The 24808-nt window shown below is 45.5% G+C and overlaps 1 protein-coding gene across 2 annotated transcripts in view; it reads left to right on the forward strand.

Annotated features, from left to right (window-relative positions):
- LOC121569941 (rho GTPase-activating protein 29-like) overlaps positions 1 to 23310 on the forward strand; it is a 73941-nt gene extending 50631 nt beyond the window's left edge. Inside the window, exons 10-22 of one of the 2 annotated variants that reach the window (XM_041881297.2) lie at positions 2846 to 3007; positions 4759 to 4896; positions 5290 to 5492; positions 6267 to 6430; positions 8333 to 8461; positions 12691 to 12789; positions 14650 to 14813; positions 16943 to 17131; positions 17320 to 17457; positions 18034 to 18269; positions 21392 to 21716; positions 21948 to 22056; positions 22147 to 23310. In XM_041881297.2, coding sequence (XP_041737231.2) covers positions 2846 to 3007; positions 4759 to 4896; positions 5290 to 5492; positions 6267 to 6430; positions 8333 to 8461; positions 12691 to 12789; positions 14650 to 14813; positions 16943 to 17131; positions 17320 to 17457; positions 18034 to 18269; positions 21392 to 21716; positions 21948 to 22056; positions 22147 to 23042 — 2952 coding nt within the window. In that variant the 3' untranslated portion in view covers positions 23043 to 23310. The remainder of the gene's footprint in view (positions 1 to 2845; positions 3008 to 4758; positions 4897 to 5289; positions 5493 to 6266; positions 6431 to 8332; positions 8462 to 12690; positions 12790 to 14649; positions 14814 to 16942; positions 17132 to 17319; positions 17458 to 18033; positions 18270 to 21391; positions 21717 to 21947; positions 22057 to 22146) is intronic. The other variant, XM_041881296.2, reaches the window with a different exon arrangement.
- The last annotated feature ends 1498 nt before the right edge of the window (positions 23311 to 24808 follow it).

Below are 24808 nucleotides of genomic sequence, written 5' to 3' on the forward strand. Positions count from 1 at the left end.
AAGAAGCATCTAATCAACAATGGAATTATTTTCAATTAACTCTGCAACTCTTCCAACTATTTACTTTTTTTGACAACTGCCACCAGTTTGACGCCAAAACATTGACAACAAATACATATTGACATATTTAAATGAATACAAGTTTTAAAATAATATACAGTGGGGGGAAAAAAGTATTTAGTCAGCCACCAATTGTGCAAGTTCTCCCACTTAAAAAGATGAGAGAGGCCTGTAATTTTCATCATAGGTACATGTCAACTATGACAGACAAAATGAGAAAAAAAAAATCCAGAAAATCACATTGTAGGATTTTTTATGAATTTATTTGCAAATTATGGTGTAAAATAAGTATTTGGTCAATAACAAAAGTTTCTCAATACTTTGTTATATACCCTTTGTTGGCAATGACACAGGTCAAACGTTTTCTGTAAGTCTTCACAAGGTTTTCACACACTGTTGCTGGTATTTTGGCCCATTCCTCCATGCAGATCTCCTCTAGAGCAGTGATGTTTTTGGGCTGTCGCTGGGCAACACGGACTTTCAACTCCCTCCAAAGATTTTCTATGGGGTTGAGATCTGGAGACTGGCTAGGCCACTCCAGGACCTTGAAATGCTTCTTACGAAGCCACTCCTTCGTTGCCGGGCGGTGTGTTTGGGATCATTGTCATGCTGAAAGACCCAGCCACGTTTCATCTTCAATGCCCTTGCTGATGGAAGGAGGTTTTCATTCAAAATCTCACGATACATGGCCCCATTCATTCTTTCCTTTACACGGATCAGTCGTCCTGGTCCCTTTGCAGAAAAAACAGCCCCAAAGCATGATGTTTCCACGCCCATGCTTCACAGTAGGTATGGTGTTCTTTGGATGCAACTCAGCATTCTTTGTCCTCCAAACACAACGAGTTGAGTTTTTACCAAAAAGTTATATTTTGGTTTCATCTGACCATATGACATTCTCCCAATCCTCTTCTGGATCATCCAAATGCACTCTAGCAAACTTCAGACGGGCCTGGACATGTACTGGCTTAAGCAGGGGGACACGTCTGGCACTGCAGGATTTGAGTCCCTGGCGGCGTAGTGTGTTACTGATGGTAGGCTTTGTTACTTTGGTCCCAGCTCTCTGCAGGTCATTCACTAGGTCCCCCCGTGTGGTTCTGGGATTTTTGCTCACCGTTCTTGTGATCATTTTGACCCCACGGGGTGAGATCTTGCGTGGAGCCCCAGATCGAGGGAGATTATCAGTGGTCTTGTATGTCTTCCATTTCCTAATAATTGCTCCCACAGTTGATTTCTTCAAACCAAGCTGCTTACCTATTGCAGATTCAGTCTTCCCAGCCTGGTGCAGGTCTACAATTTTGTTTCTGGTGTCCTTTGACAGCTCTTTGGTCTTGGCCATAGTGGAGTTTGGAGTGTGACTGTTTGAGGTTGTGGACAGGTGTCTTTTATACTGATAACAAGTTCAAACAGGTGCCATTACTACAGGTAACGAGTGGAGGACAGAGGAGCCTCTTAAAGAAGAAGTTACAGGTCTGTGAGAGCCAGAAATCTTGCTTGTTTGTAGGTGACCAAATACTTATTTTCCACCATAATTTGCAAATCAATTCATAAAAAATCCTACAATGTGATTTTCTGGAGAAAAAAAATCTCTATTTGTCTGTCATAGTTGACGTGTACCTATGATGAAAATTACAGGCCTCTCTCATCTTTTTAAGTGGGAGAACTTGCACAATTGGTGGCTGACTAAATACTTTTTTCCCCCACTGTATATAAAGGATATTTCATGCTGAAACCCTCATATCAAACTTGCCTGCTATCCAAGTTCCTTGCTCCGGGCCAAACGCTAAGCCACGCCTACGGACGTTGGTTTTCTTTTCCGCAATGAGTCTGGATCTGAGAACCTCCCCGACGATTCTAGAACGGAAATCCATTCTAGACCTTATAATTGGTCCCAGAAACCGATGGGTTGGGCCAGAGCCAGAACACACGTGGGTATAGCAGCGTTTTGAAAATGTGTCATTGGCTTTGATACTCTGATTGATTGGTTTAGCGATGATCCAATCGCTGATGACTTTTATTTTGTACAACACCCCTCATTTTGGCGTCACCACAAACGACTTAAATGATGGCAGTCTCAGACTGAGGTATGTAGCGAACACAGTGCAGCGGAAGAATTCAGTTCCAGTCGTCAGGCGAATATTAAACACCAGTGGTGTTCACTAAGCTGATGGTTTATATTTAGGATCATGTTTGACAGCTTTGTCATTCTATTTTTTATTTAAAAAATCATCTTGTTCAATTATTTCCTATATTTTACACATGATAAGGCTACATAGAGGGCCAGAGATTATTTCAGACACCTGTGATAATCTGGGCTGGCAAATGTGTATATATATCTAAGGATAGTTTATGTGTGTTTCCTTTGTGTGTTATGGAACCGTGTTTTGCTTTTGCAGTGTGAGAGAAAAATTGGGTTGAACCGTGAACAATGATTAGGACTGAGTCAGCACATGTTTGTGTTAGTGGGTTTTGCGTTTCAAGTTTTATTAGTTGTATGTACAGGATACACATGAAATGCTCACTTGCAGTCTTCTAGAAGGTATACAGCGTATGTCAGAATTGACTTTTCGTAGCAGGTTAGGATAATTAAGGCAGCCGGTTAGGAGAACTTATACAGCAGGTTATGATCATTAACATAGCAGGTTAGGATAATTAGGTTAATGTTAGGAAAAGGGTTAACGTAAGGGTTAGCTAAAACTTTAATTTGACAATCTGTATCCCATCTAGACATGACTGTGTTACTTTGTTTGCCTTGTGTTTCTCGTGTTAACGCTGTGTGTGTTTTCAGCATGAGGCGGACAGTGCCCTGAGGAAGGCCCGTGTTCTGCAGACCCAGAGACAGGAGGAGTATGAGAAGGCCCGGGTGTCCACCAGCCGAGTAGAGGAGGAGCAGCTGGGATCAGCCAAGCTGGAGAAGAGACGCAGGCTGGAGGAAGAGGCTCTGCAGAAGGTAAGACATTGTCCCTGAGGCCCATAGCTGATCCGTGAGGCCATAGCTCGTCCCTGAGGCCCATAGCTCGTCCCTGAAGCCTATAGCTCGTCCCCGAGGCCCATTGCTCGTCCCTGAGGCCCATAGCTTGTCCCTGAGGCCCATAGCTCGTCCCTGAGGCCCATAGCTCATCCCTGAGGCCCATAGCTCGTCCCTGAGGCCCATAGCTCGTCCCTGAGGCCCATAGCTCGTCCCTGAGGCCCATAGCTCGTCCCTGAGGCCCATAGCTCGTCCCTGAGGCCCATAGCTCGTCCCTGAGGCCCATAGCTCGTCCCTGAGGCCCATAGCTCGTCCCTGAGGCCCATAGCTCGTCCCTGAGGCCCATAGCTCGTCCCTGAGGCCCATAGCTCGTCCCTGAGGCCCATAGCTCGTCCCTGAGGCCCATAGCTCGTCCCTGAGGCCCATAGCTCGTCCCTGAGGCCCATAGCTGGTCCTGAGGCCCATAGCTCGTCCCTGAGGCCCATAGCTCGTCCCTGAGGCCCATAGCTCCTCCCTGAGGCCCATAGCTCCTCCCTGAGGCCCATAGCTCGTCCCTGAGGCCCATAGCTCCTCCCTGAAAGCCATATCAAAAATCTAATCAAATTTGATTTGCCACATGCGCCGAATACAACAGGTGAAGACCTTACAGTGAAATGCTTACTTACAAGCCCTTAACCAACAATGCAGTTTTAAGAAAAAGAAAAAAAGTGTTAAGTAAAAAATAGATAAATAATTAAAGAGCAGCAGTAAAATAAAATAACAGTATGGAGGCTATATACAAGGGGTACCGGTACAGAGTCAATTTGCGGGGGCACCGGTTAGTCAAGGTAATTGAGGTAATATGTACATGTGGGTAGAGTTAAAGTGACTAGGCATAGATAATAAACAGAGTAGCAACAGCGTAAAAGAGGGGGTGGGGGGCAATACAAATAGTCCGGGTAGCCATGATTAGTCTTATGGCTTGGGGGTAGAAGCTGTTAAGAAGCCTTTTGGACCTAGACTTGGCGCTCCGGTACCGCTTGCCGTGCGGTAGCAGAGAGAACAGTCTATGACTAGGGTGGCTGGAGTCTTTGACAATTATTAGGGCCTTCCTCTGACACCGCCTGGTATAGAGGTCCTGGATGGCAGGAAGCTTGGCCCCAGTGACGTACTGGGCCGTACGCACTACCCTCTGTAGTGCCTTGCGGTCGGAGGCCGAGCAGTTGCCATACCAGGCAGTGATGCAACCAGTCAGGATGCTCTCGATGGTGCAGCTGTAGAAGTTTTTGAGGATCTGAGGACCCATGCCAATGTCTCCTGAGGGGGAATAGGCTTTGTTGTGCCCTGTTCACCACTGTCTTGGTGTGTTTGGACCATGATAGTTTGTTGGTGATGTGGACACCCGTCGATGAGAATGGGGGCGTGCTCAGTCCTCTTTTTTTACCTGTAGTCCACAATCATCTCCTTTGTCTTGATCACGTTGAGTGAGAGGTTGTTACCCCATGAGGCCTTAGTTACTCACTGAGGTCCATAGCTCGTCCCTGAGGCATCAAATCTTACCTATGAGGCCCATAACTAATCACTGAGGCCTAGTGTTCTCTCAAATACGTAATCAAATAACAGTTACATCACATCTTAGCAACTAACCCTAAACTGCTAAATTAGAATCCACATTCACATACTGAAGATGTTACCCTTTTGACCAGTGGATTGTAGTTGTGAGATTTTAACCCCCTCCCTACCCTGTTCTATAGGCAGATGAGGCCAGAGACCACTGCAAGGCCTGTCTGACAGACGTAGGGGTGAAGAGAGTGGACCTGGCCAACACCAAGTGTGAGATCCTCACCCAGTTACGAAAGCTGGTCTTCCAGTGTGACCTCACTCTGAAAGCGGTATGTTGAGAAGTACAGTATCCAAATATTAACCCGAAATGTAGTAGAATTGTGGAATTTATAGAGATGATTTAACTTCTGAGCTTATTTTACTATAAAACAAAAGTGTTTCATTGCACCCTCAAAGTTTTGTCAAGGTAGTTCCTAGATTTCCAGTGGCCATATTTGAACATAGCGTCTAGTGTAGGTACTGTCATAGAAATAGAACTCATGGAAATAGAACTCATGGAAATAGAACTCATGGAAATAGAACTCATGGAAATAGAACTCATGGAAATAGAACTCAAGGAAATAGAACTCATGGAAATAGAACTCATGGAAATAGAACTAATAGAACTAATTCTAATTCTATGAGTGATTTATCTCATGGGTTCTCTGCGTGTTTCTCCCCAGATGACTGTAAACTGGTTCCAGCTCCAGCAGGCCCAGGTTGTGTCTCTGCCCGTCAACCACCAGTCTCTGTGTGAGAGCGCCAAGCTGTACGAGCCGGGACAACGCTACATCAACTTCGTCAGGAGTCTTCCTGCCCATTTAGACAGAACCAGGGTGGAGTCCTACTCCTTCGATGCTAATGTCTCGCACTGTGACAACGCAGGGTGAGGGGAACACTGGATGGATGCTGTGAGATTTTTGATTATCCTACTACTGCGGCTTCAACTCATTTAAACCTGAATGGAGTGTGTGCCTGAAAAAAACTTGTGAAGCGTCATCGTAGAGTCATTATCAGAGTCATCATCAAAACAAATGACTGAGTTATTCTCTGTGGGAGAGCAACTGCTTTAGAGGGAAAAAGCCTTGTAGAGAATAGTATTATATATTATATATATAGTATTATATTTAGTGATTTGCTGAGAGAAGGAGTGACTGGGAGAGAGGGATTAGTGTTAGCGGAGGGAATGATTGAGAGAGCGAGAGAAAGAGATTGTGTTAGAGAGGGGAACACAATTGAGTTTGGCCTGCAAGTTTTCCTGGGGGGGGGGGATGGGTGGAGAACTCTGGTTTTATAAATCTATTTAGGCCATTTCTTCTGACTGAAAGTCACATGCGGAGATCATCCGTTCACCTACTCTACGTCTCACAAAGACACAGCGGTTGGAACCAAAAATCTCAAATTTGGACTCATCAGACCAAAGGACAGATTTCCACCAGTCTAATGTCCATTGTTCGTGTTTCTTGGCCCAAGCAAGTCTCTTCTTCTTATTGGTGTCCTTTAGTAATGGTTTCTTTGCAGCAATTTGACCACGAAGGCCTGATTCACGCAGTCTCCTCTGAACAGTTGATGTTGAGATGTGTCTGTTACTTGAACTCTGTGAAGCATTTATTTGGGCTGCAATCTGAGGTGCAGTTAACCCGCCTCCCCCTCCTCTCAGGTTACCTCTCGCCAAGCGGTCGTTGATCAGCACCCACTGCAGTACTCACAGTTCCCACGGTAACCTGTCTCAGATGTCCGCCACCTCTGGAGACTTCCTGGGGACCGACGAGGTGGACAGCCCGGTCCACACACGGCCCGCCAACAGCAGCACCGACATCCAAGGTAGCAAGGTTGAAGAACCTACTGGTAGCCGGGTCGTTTTTGGGTTTTTCTGATGACTGTTGATCCTGTCATTCAGGTTAAAAGGGAAAAGCTTAGCGATCATTACTCAGATCAGTTTAGATCACAATAGACTACAGCTAATTATCTCCCCGAAACACACTGAGTAAACAACCTGGCATTCTTCCTTTCTTATGCATGCGGATTATAATAAAATAATAATAATAAATAATTGGTCATTTAGCAGACGCTCTTATCCAGAGCGACTTACAGGAGCGATTAGGGTTAAGTGCCTTGCTCAAGGTCACATCCGACAGATTTTTCACCTAGTCGGCTCGGGGATTAGAACCAGCGACCTTTCGGTTACTGGCACAACGCTCTTAACCACTGAGCTACCTGCCGTATTGGTCTGGCCTAACTGATGTACTTGGTATATGTGGCTCTGAGCCTGATAACGTTGTTTTCATAGATGTGAAAAGGCTACATTGTGTGTTTGTGTGTGTTTGTGTGTGTGTGTGTGTGTGTGTGTGTGTGTGTGTGTGTGTGTGTGTGTGTGTGTGTGTGTGTGTGTGTGTGTGTGTGTGTGTGTGTGTGTGTGTGTGTGTGTGTGTGTGTGTGTGTGTGTGTGTGTGTGTGTGTGTGTGTGTGTGTGTGTGTGGAAGCATCCAGGTTGATCCAGTGCTCTGAGATTATCCCTGTCCTCGTCTGACTGTCTGTCATTCAGGGAAAATACACTTTCAGCTCTTTCAGATCAGCTCATATTAACATCGCTATTGATGATGACACGTCTCACTGCGCAGGAAGAATTAGGACTTCACCCCAAAGACAGTACAGTATGAAGACAGGCTAAAATCCCAGATCACATTTGTAGGTGATGTCATGGCTAGCTGTGAAACGCGTCATGGGGTCTAACGGTCGACTCTGCGCCGAACTGCTCATGTGCAGGCCGTCAAATCAAAGGCACTCCTTCGATTATAGAGTTGTTTTTGACGAAAAAGGAAACTTGTCAGTTTGTCACTTTCATGAGGTTGGAGTAATAACATGTTCAAATACTTAAGACATTGGCTCAAATCGAGGTTGTGACTTTTAGATTTTAGAGAAAATTAACAACTAAGGAATAATTTTTTACTTCTCTCATTGACTTCTCAAACCCAAAATCCCAGCCTGGTCTGTTTCGTAAAGCATTCCCGGAAGTTTCGCGATGTTGTGCCTCTGGGTTTAGAAACTCTATGACTTGACCTCAAGTAGTTTTTATTGTACGCATAATTTCACCATGTCATAATCTGTGGTAGAGTTAAATTACTATCTCACTTTTGTAATCTCTGTCTGTTTCATATCCAGGTCCTCATAGTCATTGAGAAGAAAATCACATTTTGAATGTTAAATTCATGCTTTCATAATCAACCCATTCATGATACGTTGTTGTTGTTGTTGTTGTTGTTTGTATTCTTTGTAAAGAGGTCTATGGAATACTATTGTTCTTTTGTGATTCTCAAGTGTTTCCATGTGAACCACTTGATACTAAATGAATGTGCTCCTCTTTCCCACATAACCCACTCATTATGCCTTTATCAATGAGGAAACCATTAACTATCTAGTCCACTCTGTGGATACTTTGGTTGGTTACTGAATTTCTATGACAAAATTTGCATAAGATTAATTACTAGTCTTAATTTTTTCAAATGTTTTGATTAAATATAAAAGAAACATGCATTAACAACACAAAACTAATCAAATTTCAGTATTCTACCATTGGAATAGATCAATACTTATACATGAGTCAGAAGTGCAATTCTGACTTCTGACGTAACACTTCTGTTAGTAACACGTCTGACAGTAACACGTCTGACAGTAACACTTCTGACAGTAACAAATGACATGACTATTCCCTTTTGTGTGTTCCAGCTCTGAGGTTCCAGGGCCCGTTCCGAGCCTGGGGAACGGGTAGTCAGGGCGGGGGAATGTGCAGTGACTCAGAGAGCACCGGAGGCAGCAGCGAGTCCCGATCCATGGACTCCCCCACCGCCAGCCCAGGTAAAGCCCTGTCTACCCACCCTTCGTAGCCCATGGCCCTATCTCCACACAACCTACACTACACTACTCTGTGCAGGTCAGGGCTCTGTGCAGGCCAGTCAAGTTCTTCCACACTGATCAACTCAACTAACCATTTCTGTATGGACCTCGCTTTGTGCACGGGGTCATTGTCATGCTGAAACAGGAAAGGGCCTTCCCCAAACTGTTGCCGCAAAGTTGGAAGCACTGAATTGTCTAGAATGTCATTGTATGCTGTAGCGTTAAGATAAGGGGCCAAGCCCGACCCATGAAAAACAGCCCCAGACCATTATTCCTCCTCCACCAAACTTTACAGTTGGCACTATGCACTGGGGCAGGTAACGTTCTCCTGGCATCTGCCAAACCCAGATCTGTCCGTCGGACTGCCAGATGGTGAAGCGTGATTCATCACTCCAGAGAACGCGTTTCCACTGCTCCAGAGTCCAATGGCGGCGAGCTTTACACCCCTCCAGCCGACGCATGGCATTGCACATGGTGATCTTAGGCTTGTGTGTGGCTGCTCGGCCACGGAAACGCATTTCATGAAGTTCCAGACAAACAGTTATTGTGCTGACGTTGCTTCCAGAAGCAGTTTGGAACTCAGTAGTGAGTGTTGCAACCGAGGCCAGATTATTTTTATCTGCTCTGTGCTTCAGCACTCGGCGGTCCCGTTCTGGGAGCTTGTATGGCCTACCACTTCGCGGCTGAGCCGTTGTTGCTCCTAGACGTTTCCACTTCACAATAACAGGACTTAGGTCCAAAAGGCTCCTTAACAGCTTCTACCCCCAAGCCATAAGACTGCTGAAGAATTAATGAAATGGCAAACCCAGACTATTTACATTGACCCCCAACCCCTTTGTTTTTACACTGCTGCTACTCGCTGTTTATTATCTATGTATAGTCACTTTACCCCTACCTACATGTACAAATTACCTAGACTAACCTGTGCCCCCACACATTGACTCGGTACCGGTACCCCCTCTATATAGCCTTGGTACCGGTACCCCCTGTATATAGCCTTGGTACCGGTACCCCCTGTATATAGCCTTGGTGCCGGTACCCCCTGTATATAGCCTTGGTGCCGGTACCCCCTGTATATAGCCTTGGTGCCGGTACCCCCTGTATATAGCCTTGGTACCGGTACCCCCTGTATATAGCCTTGGTGCCGGTACCCCCTGTATATAGCCTTGGTGCCGGTACCCCCTGTATATAGCCTTGGTACCGGTACCCCCTGTATATAGCCTTGGTGCCGGTACCCCCTGTCTATAGCCTTGGTGCCGGTACCCCCTGTATATAGCCTTGGTGCCGGTACCCCCTGTATATAGCCTTGGTGCCGGTACCCCCTGTATATAGCCTTGGTGCCGGTACCCCCTGTATATAGCCTTGGTGCCGGTACCCCCTGTATATAGCCTTGGTACCGGTACCCCTGTATATAGCCTTGGTGCCGGTACCCCCTGTATATAGCCTTGGTGCCGGTACCCCTGTATATAGCATTGGTGCCGGTACCCCTGTATATAGCCTTGGTGCCGGTACCCCCTGTATATAATCTTGGTGCCGGTACCCCCTGTATATAGCCTTGGTGCCGGTACCCCCTGTATATAGCCTTGGTGCCGGTACCCCCTGTATATAGCCTTGGTGCCGGTACCCCCTGTATATAGCCTCGGTGCCGGTACCCCCTGTATATAGCCTCGGTGCCGGTACCCCCTGTATATAGCCTTGGTGCCGGTACCCCCTGTATATAGCCTTGGTACCGGTACCCCCTGTATATAGCCTTGGTGCCGGTACCCCCTGTATATAGCCTTGGTGCCGGTACCCCCTGTATATAGCCTTGGTGCCGGTACCCCCTGTATATAGCCTTGGTGCCGGTACCCCTGTATATAGCCTTGGTGCCGGTACCCCCTGTATATAGCCTTGGTGCCGGTACCCCCTGTATATAGCCTTGGTGCCGGTACCCCCTGTATATAGCCTTGGTGCCGGTACCCCCTGTATATAGCTTTGGTGCCGGTACCCCCTGTATATAGCTTTGGTGCCGGTAACCCCTGTATATAGCCTTGGTGCCGGTACCCCCTGTATATAGACTCGGTACCGGTACCCCCTGTATATAGCCTTGGTGCCGGTACCCCCTGTATATAGCCTTGGTGCCGGTACCCCCTGTATATAGCCTTGGTGCCGGTACCCCCTGTATATAGCCTTGGTGCCGGTACCCCCTGTATATAGCCTTGGTACCGGTACCCCCTGTATATAGACTCGGTACCGGTACCCCCTGTATATAGCCTCGGTGCCGGTACCCCCTGTATATAGCCTCGGTGCCGGTACCCCCTGTATATAGCCTTGGTACCGGTACCCCCTGTATATAGACTCGGTACCGGTACCCCCTGTATATAGCCTTGGTGCCGGTACCCCCTGTATATAGCCTTGGTACCGGTACCCCCTGTATATAGCCTTGGTGCCGGTACCCCCTGTATATAGCCTTGGTACCGGTACCCCCTGTATATAGCCTTGGTGCCGGTACCCCCTGTATATAGCCTCGTTATTGTTATTTTATTGTTACTTTTTATTATTTTTTACTTTAGTTTATTTAGTAAATATTTTCTTAACCCTTTCTTGAACTGCATTGTTGGTTAAGGGCTTGTAAGTAAGCATTTCACGGTAATGTTGTATTCGGCGCATGTGACAAATATTTTATTTTATTTCACTTACAGTTGACCTGGGCAGCTCCAGCAGGGCCGAAATGTGACAAACTGACTTGTTGGAAAGGTGGCATCCTATGACGGTGCCATGTTGAAAGTCACTGAGCCAATGTTTGTTTATGGAGATTGCACGGCTGTGTGCTAGATTTTATACACCTGTCAGCAACGGGTGTGGCTGAAATTGCCGAATCCACTAATTTGAAGGGGTGTCCACATACTTTTGTATATATAGTGTATGTGCCATCGCTTCTACCTGTTAGCTTGGCAGGACCAACCACTACCATCCCCTGTCTTCTACCTGTTAGCTTGGCAGGACCAACCACTACCACCCCCTGTCTTCTACCTGTTAGCTTGGCAGGACCAACCACTACCACCCCCTGTCTTCTACCTGTTAGCTTGGCAGGACCAACCACTACCACCCCCTGTCTTCTACCTGTTAGCTTGGCAGGACCAACCACTACCTCCCCGTTACCTTTAATCACCTGTTGAAAGGAAATTATTGATGGTTCTTATTATGTCATAGCAGCCACCCTCATAGACGTGACACAGAGACAGACAGACAGACAGACAGACAGACCAACAACAGACAGACAGACAGACAGACAGACAGACAGACAGACAGACAGACAGACAGACAGACGGACAGATGGACAGCAGGAGCATGCCTGAGTCCTGATGGTGTGTCTATAATACCCTTGAAGGACATCTGAGCTACGGACAGGCTAAAGTAAAGGAATGTTCAGTAGGTTTAACAGTGACATTTTCTGGAGTTTTGTGTTATTCTGGTCGGTGTTCAACCATGTGTTGTATTCTGTGGATTATGTAACATGCTGAAGTCTGTTTGGTTTTCATTACCTGTTATGATAGGTTTCCTTTAAATGAATTATAGTGTTGCAGTTTCTCTCGTGTTGTAATCATACACAACAACAGTTCCTGAGTGAGATGTTTTATTTAACTAGTTACAATTAACTTCATTGGATTTTAAGCAATCTGACTCGTTAGCACCTTTTGGACTCATACAAATCTAGAACGATTGGAATGAGTGTTTGCAATCTAGCCAGTCAGTTCATTCCTCTATTCCCAAAGCGCCCCAATGTCTGGAGAAATGTGGGGAATGTGCCCTATCACTGAGATAAGTCTCTTGTCCAGGCCATTATCAGAACAATAAGGGAATCAAGCAGAGGAATTGATCAGTGAATGGAGGTATGAATCACCCAGAACGTCTTGTGAGTGGTCCCTTGCTGGTCTCCTGACCTTTCGCCATTGGAGGGCCCAGGGGTGCCACGCCCCTCAATCTCAACCATGTCTTATAATAAGTAGACTCTTTGCCAGTCACACAGTTCATAACGATCAAGGCTTGAAGCTGTGGATAAAGAGGAACAGATGCTCTGAGACCAAGGATCTGGTACTATCACTAGACCAGGCCTCAGTTAGACAGTGGACAGAAGTACTGAGTAGCTACACAGTAGTATTGACGAGATACTATGAGGATCTTTTGTGTGTTCACTGCCTCCTGCTCAGGTGACTTCAAGAGGAGATTACCCAGAACCCCCTCCACGGGGACCATGTCGTCAGCTGATGACATGGACGAGAGAGAACCGTCCTCGCCGTCAGACAACGGTGAGTCAGATAGTTCATTCATTTGATACGGTGCTATATGTTTGCTTTGGATAAGTATGTTGTAACACTTTCCATGTCAATAAAGTTTATTGAATTTGAATTTGAGTTCAGAGAAAGTGTGTGTGTGGTAAAACAGTTGCTAATGCTTGAAATGTCCTAAGAGTATATTGTAACAGTTCAGAATGCGTTATGAAAGTGTCAGTTGGAGCAATAATCTCTTCAGCAGCAATACACAGGTAGCTAGAGCACCAGGCCAGTAACCTAAATGTTGCTCCTTTGAATCCCTGAGCCGACAAGGTGAAAGAGAACTGTCTATGTGCCCTTGAGCTAGGCACTTAACCCTAATTGTTCCAGGGTTGCCATTGATAATGGCAGACCCTGGTCGTGACCCCAGTCTCAGGGGGAGTTGGGATATGCAAAAAAAACACATTTCCAATTGAAATAGGACAAATATAAGCAACAATATTATTATTATTATAAGTACACTGACTGAGCAAAACAAGGTTTGGAATAACAACAGAACATACACTACATAGCCAAATGTATGTGGACACCTGCTCGTCGAACATCTCATTCCAACATCATGGGCATTAATATGGAGTTGGTCCCCCATTTACTGCTATAACAGCCTCCACTCTTCTGGGAAGGCTTTCCACTAGATGTTGGAAGATTGCAGCGAGGACTTGCTTCCATTCAGCCACAAGAGCATTAGTGAGGTCGGGCACTGATGTTGGGCGATAAGGTGTTCGATGGGGTTGAGGTCAGGGCTCTGTGCAGTCCAGTCAAGTTCTTCCACACCGATCTCAACAAACCATTTCTGTATGGACCTCGCTTTGTGCACAGGGGCATTGTCAAGCTGAAACAGGAAAGGGTTTTCTCCAAACTGTTGCCACAAAGTTGGAAGCACTGAATTGTCTAGAATGTCATTGTATGCTGTAGCGTAAAGATTTCCCTTCACTGGAACTAAGGGGTCCGAACTATGAAAAACAGCCCCAGACCATTATTCCTCCTCCACCAAACTTTACAGTTGGCACTATGCATTGGGGCAGGTAGTGTTCTCCTGGCATCCGCCAAACCCAGATGTGTCTGTCGGACTGCCAGATGGTGAAGCGTGATTCATCACTCCAGAGAACGTTTCCACTGTTCCAGAGTCCAAAGGCGCCAAGTTTTACACCACTCCAGCTGAGCTTGGCATTGCGCATCGTGCTCTTAGGCTTGTGTGTGGCTGCTCGGCCATGGAAACCCATTTCATGAAGCTCCCGACAGTTATTGTGCTGACATTGCTTCCAGAAGCAGTTTGGAACTTGGTAGTGAGTGTTGCAACCGATGACAGATTATTTTTATGCGCTACACACTTCAGCACTCTGCGGTTCCATTCTGTGTGCTTGTGTGGCCTACGACTTTGTGGATGGGCTGTTGTTGCTCCTAGACGTTTCCACTTCACAATAACAGCTCTTACAGTTGACCTGGGCAGCTCTAGCAGGGCAGAAATTCTATGAACTGACTTGTTGGAAAGGTGGCATCCTATGACAGTGCCACATTGAAAGTTACTGAGCTCTTCAGGAAGGCCATTCTACTGCCAATGTTTCTCTATGAAGATTGCATGGCTGTGTGCTCGATTTTTATACACGTGTCAGCAACGGGTGTGGCTAACATAGCCAAATCCACTAAGTTGAAGGGGTGTCCACATACTTTTGTATATAGAGAGATTCAGAGATTGGTACACTATCTCTCTCTCTCTCTCTGTGTCTCTGTGTCTGTGTCTCTGTCTCTGTCTGTGTCTCTGTGTCTGTGTCTCTGTGTCTCTGTGTCTCTGTCTCTGTCTCTGTCTCTGTCTCTGTCTCTGTCTCGTCTCCCAAGGTCTGGGTGAGATGGTGACAGAGACAGCCAGTTCCCCAGGTCCGTTCCGTGACATCCAGATGTCCAAGGCAGCCCAGACTCACAAGCTGAGGAAGCTGAGGGCCCTGTCCAAGTGCAGAGAGTGTGATAGTCTGGTGGTCTTCTATGGTGCTGAATGTGAGGAGGTGAGTACTCTGTCCAACAGTGGTTCTCAATCTGGGGTACTTTACCCCTGGAAGTACCTGTCCTATCCACAGAGGGGATGGAAGTACCTGTCCTATCCACAGAGGGGATGGAAGTACCTGTCCTATCCACAGAGGGGATGGAAGTACCTGTCCTATCCACAGCGGGATGGAAGTACCTGTCCTATCCACAGCGGGATGGAAATACCTGTCCTATCCACAGCGGGGATGGAAGTACCTGTCCTATCCACAGAGGGGATGGAAGTACCTGGCCTATCCACAGAGGGGATGGAAGTACCTGGCCTATCCACAGAGGGGATGGAAGTACCTGGCCTATCCACAGAGGGGATGGAAGTACCTGGCCTATCCACAGAGGGGATGGAAGTACCTGGCCTATCCACAGAGGGGAATTGGAAAGACTCATAAGAACATAGGCATACTGATCAGTTGCACATTAGGGGGTACTTCAGGTAGAGCAAAATGTGATTGGGGTACAGTAAGTAAATGGAATTGGGGTACAGTAAATAAATGTGATTGGGGTACAGTAAATAAATGTGATTGGGGACAGTAAATAAATGTGGTTGGGGGGATGGTAAGTTAATGAGATTGGGGGGACAGTGAATAAATGTGATTGGGGTACAGTAAGTAAATGTGATTGGGGTACAGTAGGTAAATGTGATTGGGGGACAGTAAATACATGTATTTGGGGTTAGTATGTTAATGTGATTGGGGGGACAGTAGGTAAATGTGATTGGGGGGACAGTAGGTAAATGTGATTGGGGGGACAGTAGGTAAATGTGATTGGGGGGACAGTAAGTTAATGTGATTGGGGGGACAGTAGGTAAATGTGATTGGGGGGACAGTAGGTAAATGTGATTGGGGGGACAGTAGGTAAATGTGATTGGGGGGACAGTAAGTTAATGTGATTGGGGGTACAGTAAGTTAATGTGATTGGGGGTACAGTAAGTTAATGTGATTGGGGGGACAGTAAGTTAATGTGATTGGGGATACAGTAAGTTAATGTGATTGGGGGGACAGTAGGTAAATGTGATTGGGGGTACAGTAGGTAAATGTGATTGGGGGGACAGTAAGTTAATGTGATTGGGGGGACAGTAGGTAAATGTGATTGGGGGGACAGTAGGTAAATGTGATTGGGGGGACAGTAGGTAAATGTGATTGGGGGGACAGTAGGTTAATGTGATTGGGGGTACAGTAGGTAAATGTGATTGGGGGGACAGTAAGTTAATGTGATTGGGGGGGACAGTAGGTAAATGTGATTGGGGGACAGTAGGTAAATGTGATTGGGGGGACAGTAGGTAAATGTGATTGGGGGACAGTAGGTTAATGTGATTGGGGGGACAGTAAGTTAATGTGATTGGGGGGACAGTAGGTAAATGTGATTGGGGGTACAGTAGGTAAATGTGATTGGGGGGACAGTAAGTTAATGTGATTGGGGGGACAGTAGGTAAATGTGATTGGGGGGACAGTAGGTAAATGTGATTGGGGGGACAGTAGGTAAATGTGATTGGGGGGACAGTAGGTTAATGTGATTGGGGGGACAGTAAGTTAATGTGATTGGGGGGACAGTAGGTAAATGTGATTGGGGGGACAGTAGGTAAATGTGATTGGGGGGACAGTAAATAACTAAAACATGTTCTAGAAGTCCCAAAAGGAAAAAGTCTGCAGACCACAGGGAGCCACCCAGACACTGAGAGTCCACAGACTGCCATCATCCAGTACTGGATATTTTGGATTCATTAAAAGGGGACCTTTTGTTACCCTCTGGGTGCCTGTACTGTCCTCTCACTAGAATGTTCTCTTAGCTCTGCTTATTTTAGTTGGAGTTACATTACATATTTATGGAAACATTGAGATAATGGAACAGGGCAGGAAAGATGGTTACTTGAGGGGAATGGTTATTCAGATGATTATGTAACGCTGTGGTCCTGTGTGGCACTGTGAGAGCGTGGCGCTAGCAATGCCAAGGTCGTGGGTTCAGTTCCCACTGGGATAACACACACTCACTGTACTGTCGGTCACTATGGATAAAAGCATCTGCTAAGTGACATATATACAGTAGTGTTGCTAGCTGACATGGATGTTAACTATCGGACTCCTCTGCTGTTTCCCAGTGCTTCCTGGCCTGCCATAAGAAGTGTCTGGAGACCCTGGCTATCCAGTGTGGTCATAAGAAGCTGCAGGGTAGACTGCACCTCTTTGGTATTGACTTCACCCAGGCAGCTAGGAACAACCCAGACGGAATCCCTTTCATAATCAGGAAGTGTACCTCGGAGATAGAGAATAGAGCGTTGGACATCAAGGTATCATAATGCTAGCATTTTCAAGTAACATTATATAGCCTAGCTTGTTTGGCAAATTATCTATTGTTTTCAATGTCACCCAGATGTGTTTTGATTTGAAGACGTCCTGTTTTTGAAGGGAAATAATGCTTGTTAGGAGAATAAAATTGCCAAAATCTGAGCTGCTGTGTTGTGTCTTGATTGTCCAGGGGATCTACCGTGTGAACGGGGCCAAGTCTCGTGTGGAGAAGCTCTGTCAGGTATTTGAGAATGGCAAGGACCTCGTGGAGCTATCTGACCTTTACCCCCATGACATCAGCAACGTGCTCAAACTCTACCTGAGACAGGTGGGTCACACACACAGAATTCTCCAGGACAAGGTAGTTGCTATCCAGAACCTTAAAGGGTTATTCGGCTGTCCCCATAGGAGAACCCTTTGAAGAACCCTTTTTGGTTCTAGGTAGAACCCTTTTTGGTTCTAGGTAGAACCCTTTTGGTTCTATGTAGAACCCTTTTTGGTTCTAGGTAGAACCCTTTTTGGTTCTAGGTAGAACCCTTTTTGGTTCTAGGTAGAACCCTTTTTGGTTCTAGGTAGAACCCTTTTTGGTTCTAGGTAGAACCCTTTTGGTTCAAGGTAGAACCAAAAAGGGTTCTACCTGTAACCAAAAAGTGTTCTCCTATGGGGACAGCCGAATAACCCTTTTGAAACCCTTGTTTCTAAGAGTGGACTGACAGACTGCACACTAGCCCAATAATATTAACTTATCTTCCTTGTTTTCATTCAATACTAGTTTATAGATTCTCTCTTTGTCTCCAGACCTGTCTGTTGTAGATTTATTTATATATATTCATTTATATTTGTCTTCATATTTTTGTAATTCCAGTTTAAAATTAACTTCCTTGTTTATTTTCTCTCCCTGTAGCTTCCAGAGCCTCTCATCCTGTTCCGTTTCTACAACGACTTCATCGGCCTGGCCAAGGAGAGCCAGAACATCATCGTGGACGAGGTGGAAGCGTCCAGGGACAGCCCCAGCTCCCTGACCCCGCCGCAGGTCAGCGTGGAGCTCAACCGGGTCCTCTTCAAGATCAAAGACCTCCTGAGACAGCTGCCCCCGGCCCACTACAAGACCCTGCAGTTCCTCATCCAACACCTGCACAGGTACGGAATCTATTCTGAGAATTTAGATGACAAGTGCTGCACAACTCTGACTATCACGTAAATAATGTATTGATGTCAATGGGAGACTTTGAGTTAAGTCAGTGGATCTGAAGGCAGAATACAACCCTATAAATATACATACACAGCTTAAAGGCCCAGTGCAGTCAAACGTGATTTTCCTGTGATTTACAGTTGAAGTCGGAAGTTTACATCAGGATCACCACTTTATTTTAAGAATGTGAAATGTCAGAATAATAGCAGAGAGAATGATTTATTTCAGCTTTTTATTTATTTCATCACATTCCCAGTGGGAATGTACATACAATCAATTAGTATTTGGTAGCATTGCCTTTAAATTGTTTAACTTGGGTCAAACGTTTCGGGTAGCCTTCCACAAGCTTCCCACAATAAATTGGGTGAATTTTGGCCCATTCCTCCTAACAGAGATGGTGTAATTGAGTAAGGTTTGTAGGCCTCCTTGCTCGCACACACTTTTTCATTTCTGCCCACAAATGTTCTATAGGATTGAGGTCAGGGCTTTGTGATGGCCACTCCAATACCTTGACTTTGTTGTCCTTAAGCCATTTTGCCACAACTTTGGAAGTATGCTTGGGGTCATTGTCCATTTGGAAGACACATTTGCGACCACACTTTAACTTCCTGACTGATGTCTTGAGATGTTGCTTCAATATATCCACATTATTTCCCTTCCTCATGATGCCATCTATTTTGTGAAGTGCACCAGTCCCTCCTGCAGCAAAGTACCCCCACAGCATGATGCTGCCACCCCCGTGCTTCACAGTTGGGATGGTGTTCTTTGGCTTGCAAGTGGTCCCCTTTTTCCTCCAAACATAACAATGGTCATTATGGCCAAACAGTTCTATTTTTGTTTCATCAGACCAGAGGACATTTCTCCAAAAAGTACGATCATTGTCCCCATGTGCATTTGCAAACCGTAGTCTGTCTTTTTTATGGCAGTTTTGGAGCAGTGGCTTCTTCCTTGCAGAGCGGCCTTTCAGGTTATGTCGATATAGGACTCGTTTTACTGTGGATATAGATACTTTTGTACCTGTTTCCTCCAGCATCTTCACAAGGTCCTTTGCTGTTGTTCTGGGATTGATTTGCACTTTTCGCACCAAAGTACAATCTCTAGGAGACAGAATGCGTCTCCTTCCTGAGTGGTATGATGGCTGCGTGGTGTTTATACTTGCGTAGTATTGTTTGTACAGATGAACGTGGTACCTTCAGGCGTTTGGAAATTGCTCCCAAGGATGAACCAGACTTGTGGAGGTCTACCATTTTTTTCTGAGGTCTTGGCTGATATCTTTTGAGTTTCCCATGATGTCAAGCAAAGAGGCACTGAGTTTGAAGATAGGCCTTGAAATACATCCACAGGTACACCTCCAATTGACTCAAATGATGTCAATTAGCCTATCAGAAGCTTCTAAAGCCATGACATCATTTTCTGGAATTTTCCAAGCTGTTTAAAGGCACAGTCAACATAGTGTATGTAAACTTCTGACCCACTGGAATTGTGATACAGTAAATTATAAGTGAAATAATCTGTCTATAAACAATTGTTGGAAAAATTACTTGTGTCATGCACAAAGAAGATGTCTTAACCGACTTGCCAAAACTATAGTTTGTTAACAAGAAATTTGTGGAGTGGTTGAAAAACGAGTTTTAATGACTCAAACCTAAGTGTATTTAAACTTCCGACTTCAACTGTGTGTATATATATGTATATATGTAATATATATATATATATATATATATATATATATATATATATATATATATATATATATAGTACATTCCTAAAGTATTCCGACCCATTTACTTTTTCCACATTTTGTTATGTTACAACCTTATTCTAAAATTGATTTTTGTTTATGTGCTTCTATACACAATACCCCATAATGACAAAGCAAAATCAGGTTTGTAGCTAAAAAATAAAATGAAATATTACATTTACATTTTGTTGAAGCACCTTTGGCAGCAATTATAGCCTTGAGCCTTCTTGGGTATGATGCTACAAGCTTAGCACACCTGTATTTGGGGAGTTTCTCTCATTCCTCTCCGTATTTCCACACTATGTGGTTGGAATTATACTGTGAAAATGATGGTAATGCCCTTTTAGTGTAAGAGCTGTTTGAAAAGACTGTTTCAGTCTGTTTTGGTGGGATGGAGCTTTGGCCTGCCTGGTGACATCACCAGGTGGTAAATTAGTTAATAGACCAATAAGAAAGAGAGTTCCAAACCTCTCTGCCAATAACAGCTAGTTTTCAGTTTCCCCCTCCCCACTCAGACCACTCCCAGACAGTCATAGCAAAATTCTTGCTTGAGAAATTGCTCTGTGCTAAGAATCTATTTTTGTTTCTTTTTACCATTTTTATTTAATACAATCACAGTAAGGTACTTAATTGTTACCCAGAAATGTTTTGACATTGAGATAAAAAACGTCTGCATTGGACCTTTTAAAGAGCGACTGAACACACCAATTGGCAGTGTGTTTTTTCTGATGCTCATTAGAAAAACAAGATTTCAGTCTCGGGTGTGTGTTTCCTGACCGATTCTGCATTTGCTTATTAATGATGTTTGTCCCCCATGAGACACTGTAGACGCGGAAGACTATTTCACTTCCTCAAAATCCCCAGAATGAATCTAATATAACTCAAGAAATCTGTAAAATTATTTTGATGTTTTAGTTGAGCCATGTTACATCTAACTCAGGTGTTTGGTGCAGTATTTCTCAAGAGAGAAAAAAATGTGTGACGTGTTGTCTTATGTAAACAAAGTCGGAGCTGCTGGGCAGGTCTATCTCACTTTATGCTGTTAATTTACCCATTGTGACGCACGGATGTTCCAATCTCCGTTTTAGACGAGACTGACTTTATGACCAAAATTATCCTATTTACACTTTGTAGTCATTTTTGACACTAGAATACATGTTTCTGACTCATATCGATGCCACATAGGCCATTTTCAGAGAGATTTGTTACTTTTTAAGGGCATTCGCACTTTACAACACACATCCCACAAAGTAACAACAACAAACTGGAACAGCAGTAACAATGAACCAGAAGTCCAGCTCCATACGTCATCCTTCCTGTCCCGTGTAGGGTGACCGAGCAGGCGGAGGAGAACAAGATGACAGCCAGTAACCTGGGCATCATCTTCGGCCCCACGCTCATCAAACCCAGACAGACGGACGCCGAGGTGTCCCTGTCCTCCCTGGTGGACTACCCCTACCAGGCCCTCATCGTGGAGCTCCTCATCAGACACTATCAGATGATCTTTGATGCCCCCGTCAGCCCCCTGCCATGGCCCCAGGGCCCCCCAGTCCCCTCTGAGGAGGGCTTCCCCTTGGAGGATCAGGACCCTCACCCCCGCCTCACCCCTCAGGAGAAGCAGCTCAGCAGACAGTCTCTGGTAGACATGAAGGAGGTGAGTGACTTGTCTGATCCCATATTAAAATGGAACTGAATAGAAATATGATAAACCTATGTTATGGATCTAGCTTCTACTGATGAACAGTGATGACTCTCTTCTCTCTCTCTTTCTCTCTTTCTCTCTCTCTCTCTCGGTCTCTCTCTCTCTCTGTCTCTCTCTGTCTCTCTGTCTCTCTGTCTCTCTGTCTCTCTGTTTCCTCTGTTTCCTGTCCCCTGTCCATTGCAGCAGAGCTGTAAATTGTTTAAGTGTCATTCCTCTATAGTCCCCTCCAACCATGCAATGGAGGAGGTCAGAGATGGGAACCCCAGGTCTGATGGGAGGGACTCTACCCCTGGTCAGTATTAATCCACTATAGCTGGACACCAATAGTACACTGTTCACATCCTGAACTTTATTACTGACTGATCCTCTCTGTACTCTGTAGTGGTAGACGAGGACTTAGAGCAACTCAACAGGCTCCTGTCTGGCAGCATCCCTGAGGTCCAGAGAGCAGGGGGAGAGAGGGGGATGGAGGAAAGGGGTCTCACCCGGGCCCACCACACCACCTCCCGGGTCCATCTCCGCCACCCCCGCTCCAAACTGGTCTCTCGGCCTTCCGAACGGCCCCTGAACCCGGCCCGAGGCGTGGATGAGAGGAACGCCAGGAACACCGCTGAGCAAGACGACGGGAACGGTACCGGGAGCGCCAGGAGCATTACGCGGGACCAGTCGATCGGGGAGGAGTCGGAGGATGAGAAGCCAAAGTCGAGGGCGACCAGCCTCTACCGGAGCGCGTTCATCGACACGGGGACCTGGGACAGGCAGTACAAGCATTATGACATCACCCCCAGGACAGCTAAGATCAACCTGACTACAGCGGACGAGTTGGCCAAGGACTCGACCAGAAGCCTCGCCACATCTGTACCATCATCCTCTTCCTTCAACTCCTTCGGGAGTGGTGGCTGCACCATCGCGGTGAGAAGGGAGGAGAACGTGGGGGAGTACAGCCAAGTGCCCACTGTGTTCAGACCCCCCCGGCCTCTACAGCCACCCCCTGGAACCTTCTACAATCCCCCCACGGGGAGCAAGACCAATGCGCTAGGGGACGCGGGGCTGAAGAAGAACGTCACAGTAGCTACCAGCGCTGAGGAGGAAGAAGAGGACGATGATGGAGAAGAGATGGGTCTGGAGGTCTCTGAGGCTCCGCAGCAGGCCCTGTCCCTGCCCCAGTCCCCCAGCTCCAGCCCTGAGAACCTCAGTCAGGAGGCCAAGCCCGTGTACCAGAGACTACGGCCCAGACGCTTGCAGGAGTTGGAGCACCGCGAGGCGCATCTTGTATGACCATCTCTAGCGCATTTCACTCACTGGACGTCATTACAATTCATCAAGTCATCTTTCTTCTGTGACTTGGATTTAAATGATCAAATCTGTATAATATGTGCCATATTGTGTAAGAAAACAACACTAAAATAATTTAATGAACTGTGAAAGAAATGTCCCATGGAAGTGTTATATACACCTGTGGAAAAAATCTAGAGACCACTGCAAATTGTTATTAAATCAGCATCTCTACATGTATGACAGCCATTCCATTCCAGTGTCTGTTGAATTCCAACACAGGCACACCTCATTCTACTGAATTAGGTACTGATTAGGTGATCACCTGAACCAAATCTTATTTAATGAGGAAAAGTAAAAAAAAACACTGCTGTGGTCATCACTATCCTCTTGCAATAGGACCAGCTGGATGGCAAAAACAGTGCTAATAGTACCTCAAAAGTAATATTAATACAAAAAATAACTATTGACCATGCCAAAAGAGTTGAAAAGGAACATTTTGAGTGAGGAAAATAAGGGTTCAATTCTGGCTTTACTGGCAGAGGGATACAGTGAGCGTCAGGTTGCTTCCATCCTTAAAATTTCAAAGACGGCGGTTCATAAGAACAAGATCAAGCAGCAGACATTGGGGACAACAAAGCTACAGACCGGCAGAGGGCGAAAACGACTCTCTACTGACCTGGATGACCGCCAACTCATTCGAATGTCACTCAACAACCGTAGGATGACATCAAGTGACCTACAAAAAGAATGGCAAACGGCAGCTGGGGTGAAGTGCACGGCGAGGACGGTTCGAAACAGGCTCCTAGGGACAGGGCTAAAGTCATGCAAAGCTAGAAAAAAGCTCTTCATTAATGAGAAGCAAAGAAGAGCCAGGCTGAGGTTTGCAAAAGACCATAAGGATTGGACCGTAGAGGACTGGAGTAAGGTCATCTTCTCTGATGAGTCCAATTTTCAGCTTTGCCCAACACCTGGTCGTCTAATGGTTAGACGGAGACCTGGAGAGGCCTACAAGCCACAGTTTTTATATTCGTATATTCCATGTTATCTGTTTTGGAGTTCCTTGTTATCTGTTTTGGAGTTCCTTGTTATCTGTTTTGGAGTTCCGCGTTATCTGTTTTGGAGTTCCATGTTATCTGTTTTGGAGTTCCTTGTTATCTGTTTTGGAGTTCCTTGTTATCTGTTTTGGAGTTCCATGTTATCTGTTTTGGTGTTCCTTGTTATCTGTTTTGGAGTTCCGCGTGATCTGTTTTGGAGTTCCGCGTTATCTGTTTTGGAGTTCCGTGTTATCTGTTTTGGAGTTCCGCGTTATCTGTTTTGGAGTTCCGCGTTATCTGTTTTGGAGTTCCGCGTTATCTGTTTTGGAGTTCCGCGTTATCTGTTTTGGAGTTCCGCGTTATCTGTTTTGGAGTTCCATGTTATCTTAGTTAAATACACAACAATGTGTTATAAGTTATATTCTAGGTTTCTCTGCTAAAGGTCTGTATAAAGAAAGCCACAGAATCAAAACATGCTTCTACGTAGTACCAATCACTCAAACTGTTAACGAAATAGTTCATTTCCCAAAAGTTAAATCCATGATTTGAGATTTTAGGTACACCATTTCTTACAAAATTGCTCAATACAAGGTAATGCCAGGACAGCATTTGTTTCTCTCTTTTAAACTGTGCAATTACTTTTTACTCAAAAGACGGCTGGGTCGTTCCACAAAAAGACTGCCTTTTTGATATTTTAAGTAGAAATTGTGCACCGATATTTAATTTTAAAAG

Source organism: Coregonus clupeaformis, chromosome 7, assembly GCF_020615455.1.
Source record: "Coregonus clupeaformis isolate EN_2021a chromosome 7, ASM2061545v1, whole genome shotgun sequence".
NCBI classification, from domain to species: domain Eukaryota; kingdom Metazoa; phylum Chordata; class Actinopteri; order Salmoniformes; family Salmonidae; genus Coregonus; species Coregonus clupeaformis.